The 22,790-nt window shown below is 39.7% G+C and overlaps 1 protein-coding gene across 2 annotated transcripts in view; it reads left to right on the top strand.

The window, feature by feature from the left end:
• Nucleotides 1-22,790, top strand: part of LOC121957209 (protein shisa-8) — a 119,493-nt gene that overhangs the window by 35,872 nt on the left and 60,831 nt on the right. For both annotated transcript variants that reach the window (XM_042505740.2, XM_088069157.1), the window contains exon 2: nt 13,934-14,049. In XM_042505740.2, coding sequence (XP_042361674.1) covers nt 13,934-14,049 — 116 coding nt within the window. The remainder of the gene's footprint in view (nt 1-13,933; nt 14,050-22,790) is intronic.

Below are 22,790 nucleotides of genomic sequence, written 5' to 3'. Positions count from 1 at the left end.
TATTAGCAACCGTCTTTTTTAAGACTCATAAAAGCTTCAAAGTTTGTGAGTGGGGTATTTACTGAGATATTTTATGTCAAAGATCAAAACATGAAAGTCACTTAAGCTTTTTTTAATCACAGACCTTATTTCAGGTTTCTAACCAAAGGAGTCATAACTGGGATTCTTTACGTTTCCCTCCATTTTTCGTTTTCATGCTAAGGTAAATAAACAAGCCTCGCATTTAACGCACAGACATCAGAGTGCTACTGACAGAATTTGAGTGTTTTATTTTCACATGTTGATTAGAAACAACAAATATCGATTCTGAGCTCCTTTCAACAAAAAAAGACATAATTGATTATTGAATATTTATTAAGTGTGACGCTAACATGATGTGAAATGAGGATCTGTAGACGTGTCCTCATGCATCCGCATTCTAATCAAGCGTTTTGCATGTCCATTGATAGTTCACATGACCAGCTGCATCCCCTCAACCACAAATAGCACCCATCTGGGAGCCGCAGAGCTGCCACATCCCGCTGCTCTCATAATGAGCCGTTAAGATTCACCATCCGTCCTGTTGTGGTTTTTGAATTGTGTGAGTCTGCATGTGTCTCACCTTCCTGAACTGAGCACACAGCTCCTGGGGCGGATGACCATCACGCTGACCATGCGTCCGTGCTTGGGGTCGTAATCCAAGGTCATTTAACTCCGCAGCTCACGCACAACATTTACTGGAGCCTGTCACGGTGCTCTGATGATGGAGTGCTGTGGTATTACTAATTCATCAATGTTGCCCTGACCCTGACATATTTACAGTAAATGGCATGTACAGGTTGTGTGCTGGGTGCATCCATACAGACATAAAAGGGTGAATTGATTTTATTGTCCATGTCAGATGGATGGATGACTCAAAATGTTAGTCTCCCTACAATGAGGTTAAAGGTCCCACATTTTGCTCATTTTCAGGTTATTACTCTTTTTTTCGCTTTCTGTGAGAGCATGTTTAGATGCTTTTATGTTCGAAAAACACTTTTTTTTGTTATTGTCTGCCTGAATATATCACCCACTGTGTGAAGTGCTCAGATTTAGTGCATGTCTCTTTTAGCCCCAGAACCCAAAAATGCCCAGTCTGTTCTGATTGGTCAGTGTTTACGGGTCTTCCACATCCGTGCTCTCAGTGTTTCTGCACCATCATTGCAGCCCGGGAATGACTGTAACAGCACAATAGGGTTTTTTTTCTATCTTTATAGATTGTTTTGCTGGAATTGCATTAAAGGCAGCAGCTTGCGTTCGTTTTTGCTTCCTGTCAGCTGATGTCATTTAAATAAACTGCAAAACATTCCAACAGGAAGTATAAATGATGCGTTTAAACTGGTCCGTGTTTAACTTGTTCTCGAGAAGATTACATATTAACAATATTAACGTGACATCACTTGAACAACAATAATCACTTCCGGGTAGACAAACTGGCAATAGATTTCGATCGTGGAGATTCGTGAAATCTGCAAACTTGTTTCTTTCTGTTGTCATCTTCACTTGTAACTGTAAAGATGTATGTCTGGTCTAAGGTAAAGCAGTGAAAATATTCCAAATACATTACAGTGTACACTCAAACTGATATTGATCTTTTTGGTTGTTCCTTTTTAAGTGGCTAAAATACATTTTTTAATAACCTTAATGCCAGTAGTTTCAGTTTATCAAAAAAGCTAGCAAAGCAACAGTTCATAAATGAGAACAAACGTCATACAGGTGGGACCACATTGTTTTATATATCTTTAAATGGTACAGTTATATCTGAAAATGACAGCAGAAATAAAAAAGACTGCCAATTTCACACATTTCCGCAAGACAAAATTATTGCCAGTTACCTACCTGAAATTGTTGTGCAATGTCACAGTGATTGGGTCTGTATAGTTGTGACATCACAACTTCGGGAAAGTCCTGATAGCTCGTAAAAGGGAGAGTTTCTGAATACCGATTGTGTGCATTTCACTGTGGAGTGAGAGCTTTGATACTTTCACAGTATTTATATAAAACCTATCCCACTCTATAGTCAAAAAGACATTGAAATCTGGCTTTTTTTTAAAACGTGGGCCCTTTAATTAATGTTACAGTCTACCAGCATAAATGATGGAACTCTCTTTTCAACAAAAATAATAAAAGAAGCTGCTGCACATGCATGCCTAAATAGCCTAAATATTAATTATGAAAGAAACATAAAGAAAAAAAGTTCATGTGCTGGTTTATTAGAACGTAATGCTTCATAAAATCTGCTGTATTCGTATATGATGGACACCTATAATGACTCCTGCTACAGTCTTTCCTAATCTATGGTTGAATCTGTTGAGACAGTGATAGATATCTGATAAAACAGATCAATATCATTCTGTCTATCTCAGTGTAATGATGGATGACGGTGAGATTATAGCATACTGAGCACCTGTATATCATCAATAATGTCAAAGGCTTCACAGGATGATAGATATTCTGCTGACAAATGTGTGTCTCAGTGTAGGTGTATTCATGCGTGGGTTATGTGTGCGTCACGCTGATGAATGTTTGAGAACAAATCCCTTGAGGAGAGTGAATCTTTGTACGTGCGTGTGCGTGTGTGTGCGTGTGTGTTTTGTTGTGTCTAAAATAAAGGAGGCCCAAAAATAATGAGTGCAGGCGGTGACTCAGAGGTTGACATATGGTATTTTCTGTGACATCATCATCTTTAGCAACACTACAGCCTCGGCGCTGAGATCCTGCCAGCAACTGGTTCATGCGGCTTCCAGCATGCTGGCTTTGAATCTGTTTTATTTTATTATTTTTTAACTGCTCAATCCAGGCGCTGGTGGATAAATCAATGCAGCAAAATCTTGTGAATCAAACTCGTCCAGAATCTTTGTCGTCTTTGCTGCTGTATTTTCAGGGATTGAAATGGAGATGAGAGGAGCACAGATGACTGGCAACGTTTGTTGATGGTTCTCTTTATCAGACATTGTGAACACTATAGTAACAACAACTTCTGTGTGGAAAGTTTTGAGTCCTTTAGGACATAATATTGACTGATACTGACTTAATTTTATGCTCAGTCTTTTGACAATAATTGCTAAGGAAGATTTAGTCACATATTAGTCAATAAATGGCAGTAAGATATGTGTTTCTAAAGCGCATTCAGTGTGCTTTACATAATCTAAAGCTAAAGGATCATCCATATATAAACATTATATAAAACTAAAGACATTTTAGTCTTGTTTTCACCAGCAACCAGGGTCTTGAAATTTTTCATGGTCTGCCACTGGGGCAGGCATTTCTTTTTTTGTCTGCTTTGGTATACAGCTCAGCTCAACTTCAACTCAGCTTCAGTTTTATTATCCCAAAGGAAATTTGATGTACATGAGGCATGATGACACAAAAAAATACATTTAATTTTGCAGCTGCTGAAACTGATATCTGAGCAATCTTACAAACAACAATAACAATGAGACAGAAAGGTATTTTTAGATACATTATTAAAATGATTATTTATCCCACATGCTCTTATTGGCCTTGACACATATTTTAGGTGGTAGATCTGTTATTTTGAATATTAAGGTACCCCCCCGACCCAAAAGGGATACTATGTTTAAAACTCTTCCTATGTGCGCACGTAAACACACACTCATGTAAGTGGATGAAAGACTGCATGAGCACAAACCGGCCCTGGCATTGCAGGCGCTCAGCCATGCCAAGGGACATTATTTGGCAGCTGTCAGCTCTAATAGGAGTATAGCAGGGTGGGAGACAGATCCAGGCTCTGTACCAAGCCTACAAGGGTGCACTATCTGGCAGCAACAGCGTATCTGCGTGTCCTGCTGTATGCGTGTGTGAACGCACGTACGAGCATGCAAATGTTTGTGTGTCAGAGGGACTGGTGCATCAGACCCCCTTTGAGATAATGCTTGCTACCACTTGTGCCACTACAGTGTCCATTTAGCCTACTGTCTGTGTGTGTGTCGGAATCTGGCCTTGTGGTGTGTGTGTGTGTGTGTGTGTGTGTGTGTGTGTGTGTGTGTGTGTGTGTGTGTGTGTGTGTGTGTGTGTTTGTTGCCTTCCTGTGACAGCAGTGGTGGGATAAAGTGCAGTGAATTACTGATGAAGAGACTTCAAGTGTTGCTCTGTCATTTCACAACGTCATAGGACAAAGAGAAGGAGGGAGAGATGAAGAGACGGATAAACTCAACACACAATACAGACACTATGCTACACATGGGCAGATTATGACACAATGGGCCAAAGGGCCCACAACCTCATAGGAGCAAGACACAGATTTTGCGGCTGCTTTACCCTGTTCTTGTTCTTGTCGTTGTTTTTGCTTGTCTTTGCATTCCGTTTGCATCTTTTGTGTCTCTTGGTGGTCATTTTGTGTCTTTTTTGGTCATTTTGTGACTCTTTGTGATTCCTTTTACTGTTGTTCTAGCAATTTTGTGTCTCTGAGGAGGTTTTATGTCCTTTTTGGTTGATTTGTCTCTCTTTGGAGTTGATTTCCCCCTTTGTAGTAATTTTTATGTGTCTTTGTAGTTATTTTGTGTCTCTTTTAATACATTTTGTGTCTCTTTTAATACATTTTGTGTCTTTTTGGGTTGTTTTGTGTGTCTATAGAGAGTTTGTGTCACTTTGTGGTTGTTTCCCCCTTTTGTTGTTATTTTGTGTCTCTTTTAAGTCATTTTGTGCCTTTTTAGATTGTTTTGCGTCTGTTTGTGGTTATTTTTAGAGACATCAAATAAAAACAAAATGGGCAAACAAATTTAAAGAAACACAAAATGACTTCAAAGAGATACAAAATAACTACAAAAAGACCAAAACAACCACAACAAGACAAACCGCCAAAGGAGAGACACAGAATTGACTCACAGACACAAACTGAACTCTAAAAACGGCAAAACAACCACAAATAGACTTTTAAGTAATTTAAGTTCCTTTTCATCCCTTTGTGGTCAGTTAGGGGCCCCCTGACACTTTGGGCCCCTGGGCCTGTATCTGGAAGAGTGATCAGTAATCCATCCTATATGTGAATATCTCTATTTGCCTCCTCTTCAAAAGCTTCATTTGACATTCTAGTTCAAACCACCCATTCAGAGGCGACACTTTTGAAACAATAACTACGAACTTCAACTTAATTTACATAATAATCAAACTTTTCAAAAACCAACATGAAGGAGAATGAAAATCCTATTTAATCGCATTACTGGTGAAGTATAAAAACAAAACACTCAAGCACACAATGTAATATTCAACAAGTAGGTGGAAAATCACATCAGCTGGTCATAATGAAGAAGGCTATTTTTTGTTGATTTGTTTTGGGGTCTCACATTTCTAATTAATAGTGAAATATGAGAGACAGGACGGAGAGAAAACGGCCCCCGCATGGTCATAAACTCGCATCCATCCTCCCACTGTAGCTTGCTCATTTTTTAAAATTCCCTTTTACTGCCCCAGAGGATTTTTTGTTAAATTATTGGTAACCACACACACACACACACACACACACACACACACACACACACACACACACACACACACACACATGCACTTCCCTCCCACTGTAACCTCTCCAAATTACCACCCATGAGAATTAAAGGGTGAGTCACTCCTGTGTGGCATCAATTAACTCCCCCTTGGCACAACTGTAGGTAGGACACCGGCAGCTGTGTTGTGTGCATGTGCGTGTGTGTGTGTGTGCGCGCGCGTGTGTGTGTGTGTGTGTGTGTGTGTGTGCGTGCGTGCGTACATGCGTGTGTGTGTGCGTGTGTCTGTAATGCTTCTGTTTGTGAGAGTGTGTGTCTATGTAGGTTGATCAGGTGGCACAACTGTAGGTGGCAAGCAGCACCACAAACAATTATACAGCGGCCCCTGTGTGAAAACAGCATGCTCGTATCTCCATTCTCGGCCCCACGCTAGGTTACAGGGCCCCGGAATCATCTGTGGGGGGGCCATGTTAATATAAACTAACCTGCTGTGACAGTGAAGAGTGATTCAGCTACAAAATGCTGTGTTACAGACCCAGGGGAGTAAATGTGTTTGTGCGCGCCAGTGTGTGTTTGAACAATACTGAATGTCTTATTACATGACCGTGGGGTGTTTTTCTCACTTTATTTTTAGCACGAAACACGCTTTGACAATTGAAAGCAATAGTGCACATTTAGTTATACAACCAGGACTGGGGCCACTGCAAGGTTGTGATACACTAACAATCACAGACTGTATGGTTGCAAGTGATTTGGCTTCACTGTGTTTGACCGCATTGATTTGCAATTTGACCATGAAATAAATAGTTGCCCTCTAATCTCTTCTCCCCAGGAGTTTTGTGGCGTAGCAAAATGTGCTTGCCCCGAACATCACAAAATGTGTGTTTCCTTTAATACTTGCAAATCAAATTCTGTTACAAGCCACTCGCTCAATTGACATTACATTTGCAGATTTGCATGCAGTTGAGTGAGTGAGCAAACAAGTGAGCGAGTGACTTAATCATGCCAGACTCTTAATCACCCTTTCATGTCACAACAACAATGCAATACGTGCTTACACAAGCTCATAAAGTTAGCCTTTAGCCGAGCTGCTCCACTGTGGCAGAACAGTGTTCACGGCACATTTGCATTTACAGGATAAGAATGGATGTCATGTTCCTGTGCTTTGAGACAATTAAATATAAATGCATGTGATTATTTATTCCAGAAAAATGGTACGGTACGTCCTCTTGATTGCGATTCATTTTGTAAGTTTTTAATCAAGCAGTTTCACGCTCTTACCACATTATACAGACTCAAATATCACTTTATCTGTTGTATAAGACTGCATTAGTCTTAGTATATGCAATAACTAATGAACAGAGTGTAAATAATGTGTATATCACAGTGGTGGCCCTGGGGATGGCAATGTTGGTTTGTTGCACAATCAGTCTGCCACTTTGGTCAAGATAAACTACAAAATAAATTCCCATAGACATCAGTGTTTCCCAGAGATTCATAAAATATGTGTGGCGGTAGCTCATGACGATGGATGGTAGTGGTGGTGGATATCAGGAAACTTCCCTTAATAAAACAAACGTCTGTGTGTGACCCTTTTTTAATCAATCTGTGCCCCCTCTGTAAATTTGGACCCTTGTCTGTGAATGCAGAGCAGACAGATCCATGGATGAGAGGAGAAGCAGAGTGAGTGTAGAGTGTAGGGTGAGTGACTGCAAAATTTTAGACCCAGCACAATAAACAGTTCACTTTCACTTTCTCTGTGCCTGTTGTTCTACTACATCATCTGTGACAACAGTATGCTCTGCACTCCAAGAGTGTGGCCCAGGAGAGGCCATGTGGTTTACTGACAAAAACCTTATAGTTTTTGCAGAGTTAAACTATTAAACTCTGCAAAAACTATTTTGCAGAGTTTAATAGTAGATTTCTGATTTTATAATAATAATAATAATAATAATAATAATAATTATAATAATATAATCTTGTACATGTACGACTTAAATTTTAGACATCTCCGAGTTTTGTGTCATAATATCCCCTGGTTTTGCTTTTTTTGTTACCTACAATGGCCCTTATATGCTTCCTCTGAAAAGGGATAAATACTTTTAAAAAGAAACCTTGCATGCATACATTTTTACACATACATGTGCAGCCACTACTGTGTGATATCCGCTGATACTTTTGATACTCTAGAACAAGGAGTCTTTAATACACTTTAATCTTCATGTAAAATCTCCCTTTCTTCAGGCAAATAAAGATATGTATATTAAAAAGCTGTTTCGCAGCTTTGTGCTCTCCTCTGCTTTAGCTGTGTTAAAGTTAGAGGAGAGAAATGAAGACAGACAGTGTGGGCTGTCACAACCTAATCAAGTGCCACATGTTTCACCCCTGAGAAGTTTCATGCTGCGTGAGTATCAACGCAGTTTTCAGAGCCTAATCGTTTTTCCTATGAACGTCTGAATGATCGCTAATTGCGCCTGACTGAAAAGATTCCACGATGGTTGATGGCTGTCTCCATTTGAAGCAATTACCACACATATTAAACTGCTTCACTGGAAAACACGCCGATGCTCAGTCAGTCGGCTCATAAGGACTTTAAATTTGTCACTGTTCATTTTGAACAACCCCACAATGGCTGGGTTTTTTAGGTTTGTATGTTTTCTCAAATCAAATTTTGGGGAGTAGCTTGTCGTGTTTTGTGTCTTCTTATCTTGCAATATTTAGGGAGTCTCAGTCGGGACAAAGCTGAGCATGTGGTTCTTTAAGCCCGTCAGGCTGCCTGGAGATGTTTCTGTGGAGTTTTCCAGAAGTTTCACCAAACCACTCGGGATAGAAACCCTCTGTGGCAGATACTGTATTTACAGCCTTTGGCTGAATCATTTTTGTTTATGAGTTTTGAAAAATACACTCTCTGTACATCAGCTTTTATTCATTATTCAATTCATATCCTGCCTTGCATAACATGGAAAATCCATTTTTTAGTAATTTAATAGGAAATTAGGCTCATCGGGCCTTGTGTGGATGCAAACTTCATGAAATTGATTAACTATATTCAATTTAGAAAACAACACTCCATAAAATTTAACAGTAAGCAGTTTTTCATATGAAGAAAGTTGACACAACAACAGAATAGCCTTTGTCTTTGTTCTGTATAAACCCGAGAAAGACAGTTAAAGTAAATAAAGTAAGTGAACTGTTCTGAGATTTAAAAAAACGAACACTTTACTGTACTCAGTACTGTAGAGACAAGAAGAAGAGCAGAGTCAAACTGCATAGTGGGATATCCCAGCATGCACTGTGTGAGAAACAGGATACACCCTTGACTGGTGTTATTCAGGAGCCAGCTGTTGTTTTACTGAATTTAGGTGATTTTGGCACAGTGACTTTGAAATACACATGTAAAGCACACACATGATTTAGCAAAATTAGACACAGATAGTGAGAATTTATAACATCGTATCCAAAAGTCTAAAGGTAAGCATACCTTTTGTACTTTAAATCATGGCAGCATGAGTAACTTGAGTTTGTTAGCAGCCAGCTGCCATTCTGTTTCCTGTGTCAAAACGGAAAATCTTCACCGATCAATGGGAGTGTTTATTGGTCTGGTGTGCGCAGTGCATTCTGGTAGTTGTAGGTTTTCTACCCTTTAAGCAAAAGCAAATGCCACAGCCCTTTTTGTCTGTTTTCTTTGGTCATGTAGCACCATGTCTTCTAGCAGCAAGATGGTGTAGTGGTTGGTACTGTTGCCTCACAGCAAGAGGGTCCAGGGTTTGAATCCGGGGTGGGGGGAGCCTTCTGTTAAGGAGTTTGCATGTTCTCCCCGTGTCAGTGTGTGTTTTCTCTGGGTTCCCTGGTTTCCTTCCACGGTCAAAAGACATACAGGTCAGGTTAATTGGTGACTCTAAATTGACCATAGGTGCGTATTTAGGTGTGATTCTGGCGACCTCTCCAGGCTGTACCCCGCCTCTCGCCCAGTGACAGCTGAGGTAGGCCCCTTGAGAGGATAAGTGGTTACAGTTAATGAATGAATGTAGCACCAGTTTTAAAATTTGCATTTTCTACTGCATCCAATTTCATGAAAAGACCATCTTTTCCAGCAGTGTAGCAAACTGCTGGTAAACAGGAACATCACTTCAACTTAAACAGCTGAGTTTCAATTCCAGTGGGTTTGCCACTACTTGACACTTTTCAAAGACAAGATTGGTTCAAGCTATCCATGTTTTATAACCCAGCTTTAAAAAAAAAAGTTTGAAAATACTGTAAGTTTCTTCAGATTAAATAAGGCATGTGGTATGGATGTATGTCATGTGTGGGCCTACAGCATACTCTATCCTCCTTAATATCTGCGCTAGAAGTGTCGTTTGAAGTGCTGCATGTCAACGTTCAGAGCTTCCGCCCTTATCATGAAAGAGCCAGATATCCCTCGGCATATAGACGGGGCGGATGCTATTCTGATCTGGGGTTTACACAACTTAAGCGGTGCAGATTTGCCATTTGTCAGAAGAATGTGCTGAAAAGCTGTTAGTGGTGAAAGCTGTTGGTAAATGCATACCATAACTTTATTATTTATTATTTTCTGAAGTCAGTTATGGCTTGTGTTTGTGCGTGTGCGCTGATAGGGGAGCTCTGATGTCCTCATATCACTCCGTATCATCTCAAGAGTGCTAATATTGCAAGTTAGAATAGTTTATGTGACAGTTTCCTCGGGGAGGGTAGGAGAAACGAGGGAGGAAGGGATGAGAATACTAAAGGGGAAGAAAGAGAGAAAGAGGAGGAAGAAAATAGAAATTGGGCCAAAGGGTGAGATGGACCAGACACGACGATGTGAGAGTGCAAGAGAGGCAGAATCAAAAGGCTGCGAGGAGAAGAAAGAGAGACGGAGGGTTGAGGAAGCGATACAGGGAGAGATAAAAAAAAAAGGCTTGTGGCGAAGAAAAAGAGAAAGTGGGGGGGGGGGGCAAACGGGAGGGGGATAGAGTCAGAAAGTTGAGGAGATAAGACAGACAGGATTAGAAGAGGAGAGAAAGAAAAGAGGAGATGTTTGCAGGGAGATAGAGGGTGTAGGGAACAACAAGTACTCAACAATAACGCTCTGGAGGGGGAGAGAGCGAGCGGGCAAGAGAGTGACGGAGATACAGCTCGCTTTATTGCCATTGAGATTGAGAGAGGGCGGGGAAGAGTGGAAGACAAATGAAGTAATGGAATAGAAGTGGACGGATATTAATGAGATGAGAGAGAGAAAACAGAATGGCGAGCAAGCAGAAAATGTAAAGGGCAATTGAGATGCATGTGTGGGTATATGTGTTTTTTTGTGACACATGCTGCATACCATCCAGTATGAGGACACATTTTATGCCTCCGCAGCTGTGATAATGGAGGCTGGAGGCATTATGGTTTCGAGTTGTCTGTCAATGCCACCCTTGTGAACGCGATATCTCAAGAAAGCCTTGAGGTAATTTTGTCAAATTAAGCAGAAACATCTACTTGGACTCAAGAATAAACTAGTACGATTTTGACGGTCATTAGTCAAAGGTCAAGGTTACTGTGACCTTGGAGCTATCTCATTGTTGTAATGCATTATCTCATTAACTCCTGGAGGGAATACTTCAAATTTGGTACGAATGTTGAGTTGAAGTCTGTGATGAATTGATAATATTTTTGGTGGTCATAGGTCAAAGGTGACTCAAGAATAAACTACTACGATTTTGATGGTCATTAATCAAAGGTCAAGGTCACAGTGACCTTGCAATCTTCTCATTCTTGCAATATCTCGAAAACACCTTGAGAGAATCTCTTGGACTCAACAATGAGCTGATCAGAATTTGGCGGTCAAAGGTCAAGGTCACAACGACCTCATAAAACGTGTTTTGGGCCATAATTCAAGAAGCCATATGCTCAAATTTCATACAAATGTCTAACAGTACAATGACAAAATATTTGCAAATGGTCATTTTGCAAATAAAGTATTCCTTTTCAGCCGCATCAGAAAGCATTTCTTAGGCAAGATTTTTTCGAACTGTACAACTGCCTTTTGATATCTCAAAAGCTCATGAATTGTTTTTTTTCTCCAATTTTGTGGATCAGTAGCCCATAAAAATGCAAAAAGTCATAACCTCTCACCTCAAAAATGCTGTAGCCTACATTTCCCATGATGCAGTTTTATAACATCTCTTATTAGATACTCCCTGCTTAGTAACTGCCCACATTTTTCAAACTCTACACCTTAGTTTGTAACCTTAGCATTTGGTTATGAAGTTGTAGTCTCAAACCCAAGCCAAGATAACCGTGATGACATCACTGTCAACATGAAAAAGCTCCTCCAGAGCCAGAGAACACATTAAACAACTGTTTTCATGGGTTAAATCGTAATCCTCATGATGAGTAAACAGATTTTCATAGATAAAATTGGTGTAGTGCCTTTTAAGTAATTACATGTTACACCATGATGAGCTGGCATTGCTTTGATGTAGTCACATGCACGATAATGTCAGTACGTTATTATACATCATGACCTCAAGTAAACCAATTACTATTTGTTTTTCATGGTATCTTATCACTCCATTTGGGAACAAATTACACAAACAAACAAAAAAAGAGAAACATAATGACCTTCGCAATGTGATCTATACTTAGCACGTATTGCAAGTCTACTGTGTTGAATTGCATTATATTGTGCATGTGTTCATGTTTTTATGCTCACTGCTCCCATGACCACAGGCAATCATTTCACAGCGGGCTAATAAAAAGACAATTGCTCCGCTGCATTTTAGAAGGCTGCGTTAAGGGTTTCAACAGTGAGATTAACAGTGAGGAAATATTTATGGGTCTCTTGATAGCAGCTCTCTGGTCACAGCTGATTTGTTGACTGTGTCGCTATAATTTCCTTGTCAATGGCGGCATGTTGATGTTGAGCGTTCTCTTGTTTTCAGTTCTTGTTAATTTGAGCAAATACTAGAAAGTTTATAAAACCAATTAAAGAGGTCAAGGAGCTGGAAATAGAATTAAACTTTTCAGATGAGCAGGAACATCACCTTATTAAAAAACAAATGGTGTCAGGAGCAAATTTGATAGCTGACACTCTAATAATGTCCTTTGGTTTCTGCCAGGGTTGTTTACTCTAGCAATTAAATTGCAGGCACACATATGCAGATTTGTAGGAGACACAATTTTACAAATCAGATTAATTGGTGCAATGTGAAACCACCACTTGCATAAACAAGAATGACCACCATGCAGTTGCATTCCTCCGCTCACAAGTCAAGTTGCACCTACAGTTTACATCCATGTTTGTTAAAACGTGGAGGCTTCACACCCATCTTTCCCCCTGCAGCACAGAAGAGCTATACAATACGCACAGTTTTAACACTAGTGTCCATGTGAATGTTTTTGCCAAATTTGAAAAGATTCTCTCAAGCGGTCTTTGAGATATCATGTTCACAATAATGAGATAGAGCAGGTCACCTTGACCACCGAAATGTTCAGTTCATCGCTGAGTCCAAGTGGACATTAATGCTAAATTTGACTTTTGACCACCAAAATCAGTTTATCATAAAGTCAAAGCAAACATTTGTGCCAAATTCTGAAAGAAAAAAGCTGATCTTGAGATATCCTGAGTCCAAGTGGATGTTTGTACCAAATTTGAAAAAAATCCCTCCAGTAATTCTTGAGATATTGTGTTCACAAGAATGGGAAGGACACAGTATGTACATACCTGCATAAACGGACAACAGGATGATGCCTCCGGCCTCTGTCACAGACACGGAGGCATAAAATCCCCTTTTCCTCTTCCACCTTGCACAGAATAGAGAATGCATTCACTTAAATTTAAATCGACTAACTACCTTCTGTCTGATTTAAAAACCCAGTCCAAGTCCTCGTTTACAGCTGCACGTTCAGTGTGCTCTGAAAGAGTTAAATCTGCATGTTTCCTGCCCGTGTTCCAGTTTTGAGGAGGCATCAGAACTTGTTCAAAGGCATCAAACAATAAAAGATGGCAAGAGGGGAAGTTTTTTTTTTCTTTTTCATAAATGATTGATGCTCCCAGTCGGCAAACATCCAGAGACTCTTCATTTTCATCCTCGATTCCACTTTCTTGAATTTAATTCTGAGCGCTTTCTGTGTGGTTTTGTTTTTAAAGACATGAACAGTCTGTCTTAAACGTGTCTTTTTACTCATGTAAAGCCATTAACACGAAGGCTGTTTAGATACTTTGAATAATGGATTCTCTGATTTTGTCCACATGAACATGTGTTTCTGTCTATTATCATTTTTCTCACACGGTCCCATCATATCCCTCCAACACTTCCCTCAGTCCACTGTGTCTCATGAGGTTCCTTGTTTACCTTGACAACACCTTTTTTTCTGTCTCTCTTTCCATATGAGGAAACTTTTGTTTACACTTCAGTTTGTGCAGGACGTTTTAATGAAGTGTTTGTGTGTTTTCCTCCTCCCTGCAGGACTCTGACAGAGCTCATGAAGCAGCCAGGGGAGGCAGGAGTGGTGGACGGAACCGGGGTTCATCATCCCATAGGGACCAACGGCATCTCTGCCAGATCACTACGATCCAACAATGGTCAGTCCTCTGTGTGTGTATGTGTGTGTGTGTGTGTGTGTGTTTGTGTGTGTGTGTGTGTGTGTGTGTGTATCTGTACAGGTTTGCATGCAAGCACACTGAGCTGATGTAAAATGACTAGCAACAGAGGTTTTGCAGTTGCGTCACAAATCAACTAGAGCTTTTGCATTCATAGAGGTCCAATGGAAAAGGGGTCAGATTTTAGTTATACAGTGTAATTTTTTATAACTGTTAGACAAGTAAAGAAACAACAAGCCGTTGGCTAAGTTATGTCTGTGTTTTTCAATTGGTGGAGCCTCTCCACCATGTTTCCCTGGCAATTGTCGTACGTTAACCCCTACGGTAAAGGTACCCGTGCTTGGTGTTCGCTGGAGAGCGACCCTCCAATTTAGAAACAGGGTGATAGATTAATTGAGAAGGCTGGGACAAAGCCTCAGTATCCAGTGGGACACACTACAGCACATCAGTACTGAGCTCGTGGGACATTGAAGACACCATAGACCCATTAAATGCACATATCCAGATGTTTACATTTCTGCACCAGAACCCTCTTGTGCCTGTTTATATTGACTCATTTAGACACCTAAAGCCTTGGTCTCCCTCTCTGTTTCTTTCTGTAGGTCTTACACATAATACGCAAGCACACATGTGTCATCTGTGGGCAAAGAGACGCAGGGACAGACAGGTCATTTTTAATTAAGATGTAATTAGCTGCGTTCCAGCTCCAAACCCACAGAGAACGCTGTGTGACCCATCTGTCTCCCTCTTTCTCTTTTGACCACACACACACCGTACACACACAAATATACATGCTCGATATAACCCTGTGCTTCTTCAGTGGATTGAGACTCAAATTAGCCGGCATGTTTCCTGAGGGCTCATTTGTGACAAGAGTGATGGCATGTTTTAAAGGACAAAGGTCCCCGTTGCCTCACTATTTTGTCCTCCACATCAGGAGCGGCAAAAACTATGCGAGCCGTGCTTTGGTCCGGTTATTTTCTGCCGGGTTTGTATTATCATGAAAAACCTGGAAAAGTTATGGAATTTGCAAATAGCAATTGACAGGCCTGGAAAAGTTTGAAAAATTAGATATTCCCTAGAAGTTTTGAAAAAGTAATACAAATCTGTTTAACAAATCTGTATAATAATGATTTTTGAAGAAATTATGCAGGTTTTGAAGGCATGTTTTCTTTAAAAATCATACAGAGCTTAAAAAAAAAAGGCAAAATGTTTTCTTTGAAGATTGCTAAAGGCCAAAAAAAATAATTCAGATAGCTAAAAAGAAAAACAAACAAACAGTTAAAGCGTTTTCTTTAAAGATTACTGAAATAAAAAAAATAAAAATAAAAACTTGCACACAAAAAATCTGCAAAAAGTTTTCTTTAAAAATATTTATTTATTTATTCTTTTATTAGCCAAACTGTTTTCTTTAAAAATCACAAATTTTATAAATCACCAAAATGTTTTTTTGTTTTTTTTTAAGAAAACATCCTTTTGGATGGCATGTTCCCATTGCTTAAAAAATATATGATATACCTCCCTCTTTTTGCACCACCCCCTCTTCTCTCATAAATCACAAACAGTCCTTTAGTAATATTTAAACATTCAGTTTTAATCCTGTTATAAATTCATAATTTTTTAAAAATATTATATATTTAAAAAGCTGCTTGTTTCAGCGTATGTATGGTCTTGAGCATTTGCCTCAAAGTCATGAAAATTAGTGGAAATTTATTGGTTAAAATGTGAATGAACCCTGTTTCTCGTATTCAGACTGACGTGTTACTATGTGATCAGTAAATGTCTTTGTTGTAAACCCCTCAAGTTGATATCTGATTACACACCAAAGCACACATTAAGCCGTGTGATATCAATGTACTTATCTAGCTGCTTTATCGAACATACACACAGAGATAAATAAGCAAGCAGATGTTCTCATTCATATTTTAATAATTATAGAGGTTAGTTTGCCACACTGTCATAAATGCGCACTCTTACACATGCAGTATTTATCCGCACATACGGACACAAAGAAAATACTGAGGCTTCTCCCTTTACTTTCATCTTCCTACCATTGCAATAAACAAGTTTCTGGCCTCTTTTTCACCCCATACGGCGCTTATTAGCACTCTGCTTTCTTCTGTCTTGCTTTCCCTCGCCTCTTACATTTCTTTCTTCCCCTGCTATTAAAATCCCTCTTTTACTTCCTTGGCTTTCTCACATTACTTTGCCTTGTTATTTTTCTGTCGTTTTCAACATCATTATCTAATCAGCTTTTCAGCACCGCGCACATGCAGTTTTAGCTCGTTCAGCTGGGAGAATACTATCTGCTGTATGTGATAGCAATTCCAGCATTTTTGTTTATCTTATTCTAAGTATTATTTTTTTGTGATATAATTATCTTTTGATTTTTGCTTTTCAAATCTTTTCATTCAGGAAGGTGCACACATTTCAAGAACAAAAATGAATCTGGTACTTTGGAAAGAAGCTGGCAGAGATGAACCGATTATGAAATTCTCAGCCAATACCAATACAGATATTTAAAATAACAATTTGGCAGAAAGCTGATATCATTACCAATATTTTTGTTGTTTTTGTTGTTTATTTTATTTTAATTTTATTGTTATTTTTTCCCTCCTTTGTGCCAGGGAAATAAAGAAATCTTTATTAAACAAAAAACGAAATGATGAAGGCTCTTGCAAGTAACAAGGTAGTACAAAATGTGAACTATACTTTGGTGGTTATTCTTACCTCTTTACTTTAAGAGTTAATTTAAGTATTTTTTTTTTCTTTCTACCAAATGAACCAAAACATTTGTGACACGGAAGATCTCAGATGTTTTAATGAGAATAAATATATTAGAAACAAATAATTAAGTTACTCAGTCCCTATCTTTGACTGAGCACAAAATTATGAAAATAACATTAATATAACCTTATTTCACATCAAAAAACATTGTTTCAAATGTCTTTTTATGATATATAATGTGTCTTAATTCCATCTCTGATATCTAGGCTATTTTATATTGTTGTGAAAAATCAATAAATTTCTCTCATAAACAAATTTCTCACCCAAAACTACATTTTCAAATTAACATTTGACCACATCATGATAATGTTGGAATTCACCTTTTTACTGATTAGAACTTGAACACATCATATAAAAGCTCAGTGCAGCTGCCATGAGGAGTAAGTTTCAGCCACAGGCTGCTAACAGCTAACATTAACTAGCTCTCCTCCTGCACATCCCCTGACATGTCGATTGTGAGTTTACCAATTCCTTTAGTCTCGCTGGCGTCCTGGGGAAGCTCTCTGTTTATCCCAAACACATTTTCTATTGTCCCCGGGATGACAGGATGGCGTGAGTTTCGAGTCTTGCTTTTTAGGTTGCACAAAATCGACACAACAGATAAACCACTGCCGTTGGTCAACGTGTCCTCATAGAATGGTTCAGATGATATCTGAGTGAAATGCACACACAGCAGTTAGTATGTCATCCTACAAATAAGCGCCCCACGAATGACATTACATCCTTAACGTTAAGTTGCATAATGAACTTAAAATATAGAGCCTAGGTTCAGGCAAAGAAAGTTACTGTGGTTATGTTTAGTGAAATTAAACATGGTGAGGATGTACCCTAAAATACTCAAAGTTCACTTAAAGTTCACATGGTTACATCACCAGTCTCCTTTGAAAAGTCAGTTGTTTTTTGACGCATCCACCACCTCAACCTGCCTCCTTCCAGAGCGCTCAGGACGGCCTCCTTGTTTACTCCCATTGGCACATTGATGATTTGATTGCAGCCTTCCAATATACCGCGGTTATGCACACATTACTGACTAATGATTATATGGAATAAGTACGAATTTAGGTGCATTATTTTTTATAGGAAAATATACAAAGGCTTTATTAGAACAGCTTGCATCTGTGAATGTCGTCATATTTGCTGATAGGCCACTAGCAGTGAACACGGTGTTTATCAGCAGATACTGATGTATCCAATGAATCGGTGCTTCCATAGAAACTGAAAAGAAAAGTTTTTGCTCCATTTTATACCTTGAGATAATATTGTTTTGTTGTTTATCCAAGTTTTCCATCTTATATTTCTACTCCGTACTTTCCGCCCTCTTTATGGTTAGATTTAATGACCTACACATGGTAAAATCCCAACACACAAAAAATAATTATTATTTGCAGGTTGTGAACTACTCAGGGTAACGAGAAGCATAAGAAGAAAGATGGAGGATAAATCCTGTAGATAAAAAGATAAAAAAAAACCAGCAAGAAACAACAGAAGGAAGGCTGTGAGAAGTGTGAAAGGAGGGATAAACAAAGCAGACATGCGGAGGAAAGTAAGTGTGTGTGTGTGTGTGTGTGTGTGTGTGTGTGTGTGTGTGTGTTGCAGGGGTTGAATGGGGGTACAGGGTGATGACAGTGGGGGCGATGGGATGTAGCCATCCTGATCCCTCTGTGTCAGCCATCTACACATAATCACCTCTTAATTAAACACATTTAATCCTCCAGGCCACTTAGATGGAGAGAGAGAGGGGAAAAACAGAGATGTGAGGGAGTGAGAGACACAGAGAAAAAGGGGGGAGGATGGTAGACAGATGGGTATAAACGAGACGAAATGTTTAGCACTTCACAAGTACTTTTCAGAGGAGCTTGTTGATTGCACAGAGCTGCTCTCCCTCTCCATGATTTGAATTTTAGGGCTCATCCAAAAGACTTCCAGGCAGAATGAAAAATTATGCTTCGCCACTTTATCCAAGAGTCAAATGGCATGCTTATAATGATAATACTGTTAACATTATTGCCTTTCAATGGAAAAGGGCCTTTAAAACTGAATTTGTAAAGTAAAAGCACTTTGAATTTTATCTAGAAATACATTCTGTAATAGTTTTAGCCATGCTGGAGGCTTGGCTCTGTGAATGATAAATTCTGTTTGTCAGTGGGTCCACCACTTTGGTCCAGACTGAACTAGCTTGGCAAAAGTTGGATGTTTTACCATGAAATTTACAGACATTCATGATCCCCAGAGGATCAATCCTACTGACTTTGACAGTCCCTTGACTTTTTCTTTAGTACCACCATAAGATTGACAATCTTGGCCCAGAGTGAAGTGTCCCCCCAACTACTGAATGGGTTGACGTCCATGTTCCCCTCAGAATTTTGTATAATAACTTTGATATCCTCTGACTTTTAGGGGATTTTTTACATCAGAGGCCTGGGCCCAGATCTGAATACACTTGACCCCAAAGTCCAGCTTGTTCGATTAGTATGGACAGTTTGTACTATACCGGTGCACAGTACACTGATCAGTACTCAAGTCAACTTGAAGTGGTCTTCAGTATGGTCCATGTTACTCCAGCATGGTGCGCATCAGGTGTGAACACCAACTGCACCAAAACACAGACGTGGACGGCTGTTTAACATGACTAAAAGGAGCTTTTAATAAGTTATCAGACAATCTCAATTTAATACTGATGAATCTATATCAACCGACAGCACAGATCCAAATCCAGCTTCGCTGCCACCTTTGACCTGCAGTTCCTGACACTAATTTGCGAATCATAGGATAGCGAAGGAATGACCCGCCCTGATCTCCCAGTAAGTGGCAAGTTCTCGTTGCCTTCATTGGTTGAACTGGTTAGGGTAAGGATGTCAGAGTAAGGCAGGCTATTCCCTCGCCATCCAAGGGTTACCAAATTTGCATGTCAGCCAGCAGCGGCACCTCCTGCAGCCAGGAGCTTCGCCTCGCTGCTATATCAGCTCCTGCTGATGACGGTCCTCAGCCAGCTGTGTCTTACTGTGGGGCCCCTATATTCACTTTTTCTTCACCTTTTCCTCACTGTAGCACAACAAAAATTGTCGCTTGGATGATGTTGCAGATGTACTCATATAGGGAACAACATCATTGATGTCAAAGTTGAGTGGCGGGGGAGTGGGGAAAGGGGCAAATCTACTCCTTTTATGGAACTAATCAATCGTACTTAATATGAAAATGCCCTTAATCCAGCTTGTTCAATATTTTGAACTGTGGATAACTGTGGATTAGGAACTAATACTGGTAAAACTAATGATATTCCTATCAACCTTTATTTTGTGTTTATTTCCAAATAGCAAATGTTGGATGCTAAACCAAGATGGTGAACTTTGTATCTGCAAAACATGTCGGTTTAATTTACATTAAACTGTGAACTGTGTTGCCTAAGTGCAATCTCACACTGTTTCAGTTTCAATGATGCATTTAGTCGCATACAGCACTGTGTACATTTTAAGGGGAACTATGCCCGTTTTCAAAATTCAATTATGTTATTCCTGTGCTCTAAGATGGTCCAACATGAACAACTCTCTCCTCAATCCGAAAACTATAGTGTTAAAACTCAAATGTCATCATAGCTGCCTTATACCTTATATAATGAATGGTGAAAGATGTTCTCGATGACACTGAAAGCATTTTGAGTACATTTTCCGTTTTCTGAAGCTCATGTTCACAAATACTGATCACACTTTCTTAATTTAGGTGTTGTTGCCCTTTAAAGACCTTGAATCGAACCTCTTTTCTGTCTTTCCCATTTATTTCTGTCTCTCTTTACTGTGGAGTCTTAAATTCTAAATAGTAAGTGGCATTTATTCTGACCTCATAGGTTCATAAAATATTTACATTATATTAAATGAATTTATCCACCCTGACTTGCTGACTTGCCTCTAACGCAGATATAACTGTGCAGAATGCAAAATGACCACTCCAGAATATGATCACATTATTGCCTCTCAATGCAATTTCTCTAAACCAATTTCTGGAAGAAGTCTGAAGGCTGAAAACATCAAAAACAAGTCGATTCTTATTAAGAATGAAAGTGTGCTAATATACAGTTTGCTCTTCATATCACTATACGTGTACAGTATATATTTAAAAAACTACTGTGTGCATTGATGCACTGAGGCTGTAGCTGCACAAGTCAGAGTGAAAAGTGCAGCTGATTAGGATAAAAATGCACTGAACAAGTCCTGAGCCCTTTCCCAAATGAAGACAGCAGCCAAATCCTCATGTTTCCTCTCTGAGAGAAGAATGATCTGCTTATCTGCCTTCCTCTCCTCTCCTGCTCACCTGTGCTTATTTCCAAGACATATTTTTAATACCATGTAAGAGATGAACTAAAGGATAACAGTGACAGGTTGTAAAGCGCAGGGCTGGCTTATATGACAGAAAGAGAGAAAAGAGGGAGAGAGACAGAGGGGGGGCGACTAGAAAAACACATGAAGGGAAAAATATTGAGGTCATGCGACGGTGACAATGACTGAATCAGTGAAACGGGAAGAGTTTTTGTGCTGTTACAAAAGACAGCTGGTGTGATGTGGAGAAAAGGGGTTGACGGGGAAAAGTTATTGAACAAAGGCAAAGAAAGAGGTAATGGGAAGAGGAGAGAGAGGCAGGTGGGAAGAGATGAAAATTAGATGAGGTTAAAAGGGACATACCTTAACAATGACATTACTGAGGCGTGCAGTGGGAGAAGGGGGGGGGGTACAGTGAAGGTAAAGAAGGAGACAGGGAGGTGACAAGGGGCTGATGATGACATGTGGTGGGTGTGACACCGTGTCGAGAGTTCGATGAGGGAGGAATTAAAAGGAGAGGCGATGTGTGAGGGAGCTGGAGCGCAAGAGTGCAAGTGTGGGAAAGAGAGAACAAAAGAGTGAGAGGAAGAGCTGGAGAAAAGAGAAAGAGAGGCAGGGAGGGATGAACAGAGACAGAGATGGAGAGAACAGATAGAAGAGACAACATGCTGCTCGCTGCGAGGGGGACAGCTGGTCAGCTGCTGCTCTGCTCTGTTCTGGTGTGGAGAGCTGCCCTGAGGACAGTCACCCTGCTCTGCGTGCACACACAAGCACACACACACACACACACACACGTGCAGGTTGCATGTATGTATACATACAAACAAATTACGCACAACACAGACCTGGTTCCACTGTCTTACACACTTTCTTACTGTACAGATAAAGAGCAGAGGTTATAGAAGTCTTAAGGGGATAGTGAAGAAGGTTTGAAAGAAATTAGGGGTGAGATAAAGGCAAAGATTTGAAAATAAGGTTAGATAAAAGGGAAATAAGGAGAAAAAATTCTAAATTAAAAAAACATAAGGTGCAAAGAAGTGAGACAGTGAGTGATTATATAAAAGCAAGAGTGGGAGATGTAGAGGGTATCAGGCGATGGGATGTAAATAAGTATGGCAGGGGAGGAAGAGTGAGAGGAGAACAGATGGCAGGGAAGAAGAGCGGGAAGGAAGATGGAAAGCTGGGAATGCGAGAGCGCTCCCAGATCACTTATAGCTGATGTCGGCCGTGCCAGCGTTGCCTCTAATTGTAGGACCGACTGCGGCGCAGAGCAGAACAGAACAATCCTGCTTTCTTTGCTTCCCCAAATGACAGTTCGATTTCAGCACCATGGACAGCACCTCTGAAAACAGCAAGAACTCTAGCAGGGAGCTTCTCTCTCAGCTAGCTGCGAACTCTGCTGTAATTAGAGTGGAAAACCTCAAGAAAAATCTCACAGGGAAGCATGTATAATCTACAAAGTTGTTTTAGGGCTATTGTAGGTAACATGAATAAGATATGAAGATAGGGGAGGGGAAATGTTACAAGAAAAAAGCAAAACCTCTTAATGTTCAAGATGTCAGAGTCAAACATTTGTGAGAAAAGACTCATTTTACTTTTACTCATTTACATTAAAAATGTGTAAAA

The sequence above is a fragment of the Plectropomus leopardus genome, chromosome 18, assembly GCF_026936395.1.
Source record: "Plectropomus leopardus strain MGB_pleo_1.0 chromosome 18, ASM2693639v1, whole genome shotgun sequence".
Classification (NCBI taxonomy): Eukaryota; Metazoa; Chordata; class Actinopteri; order Perciformes; family Serranidae; genus Plectropomus; species Plectropomus leopardus.
Note: the sequence above shows the minus strand (reverse complement) of the source record. Positions and strands in the feature narration are given on the sequence as shown.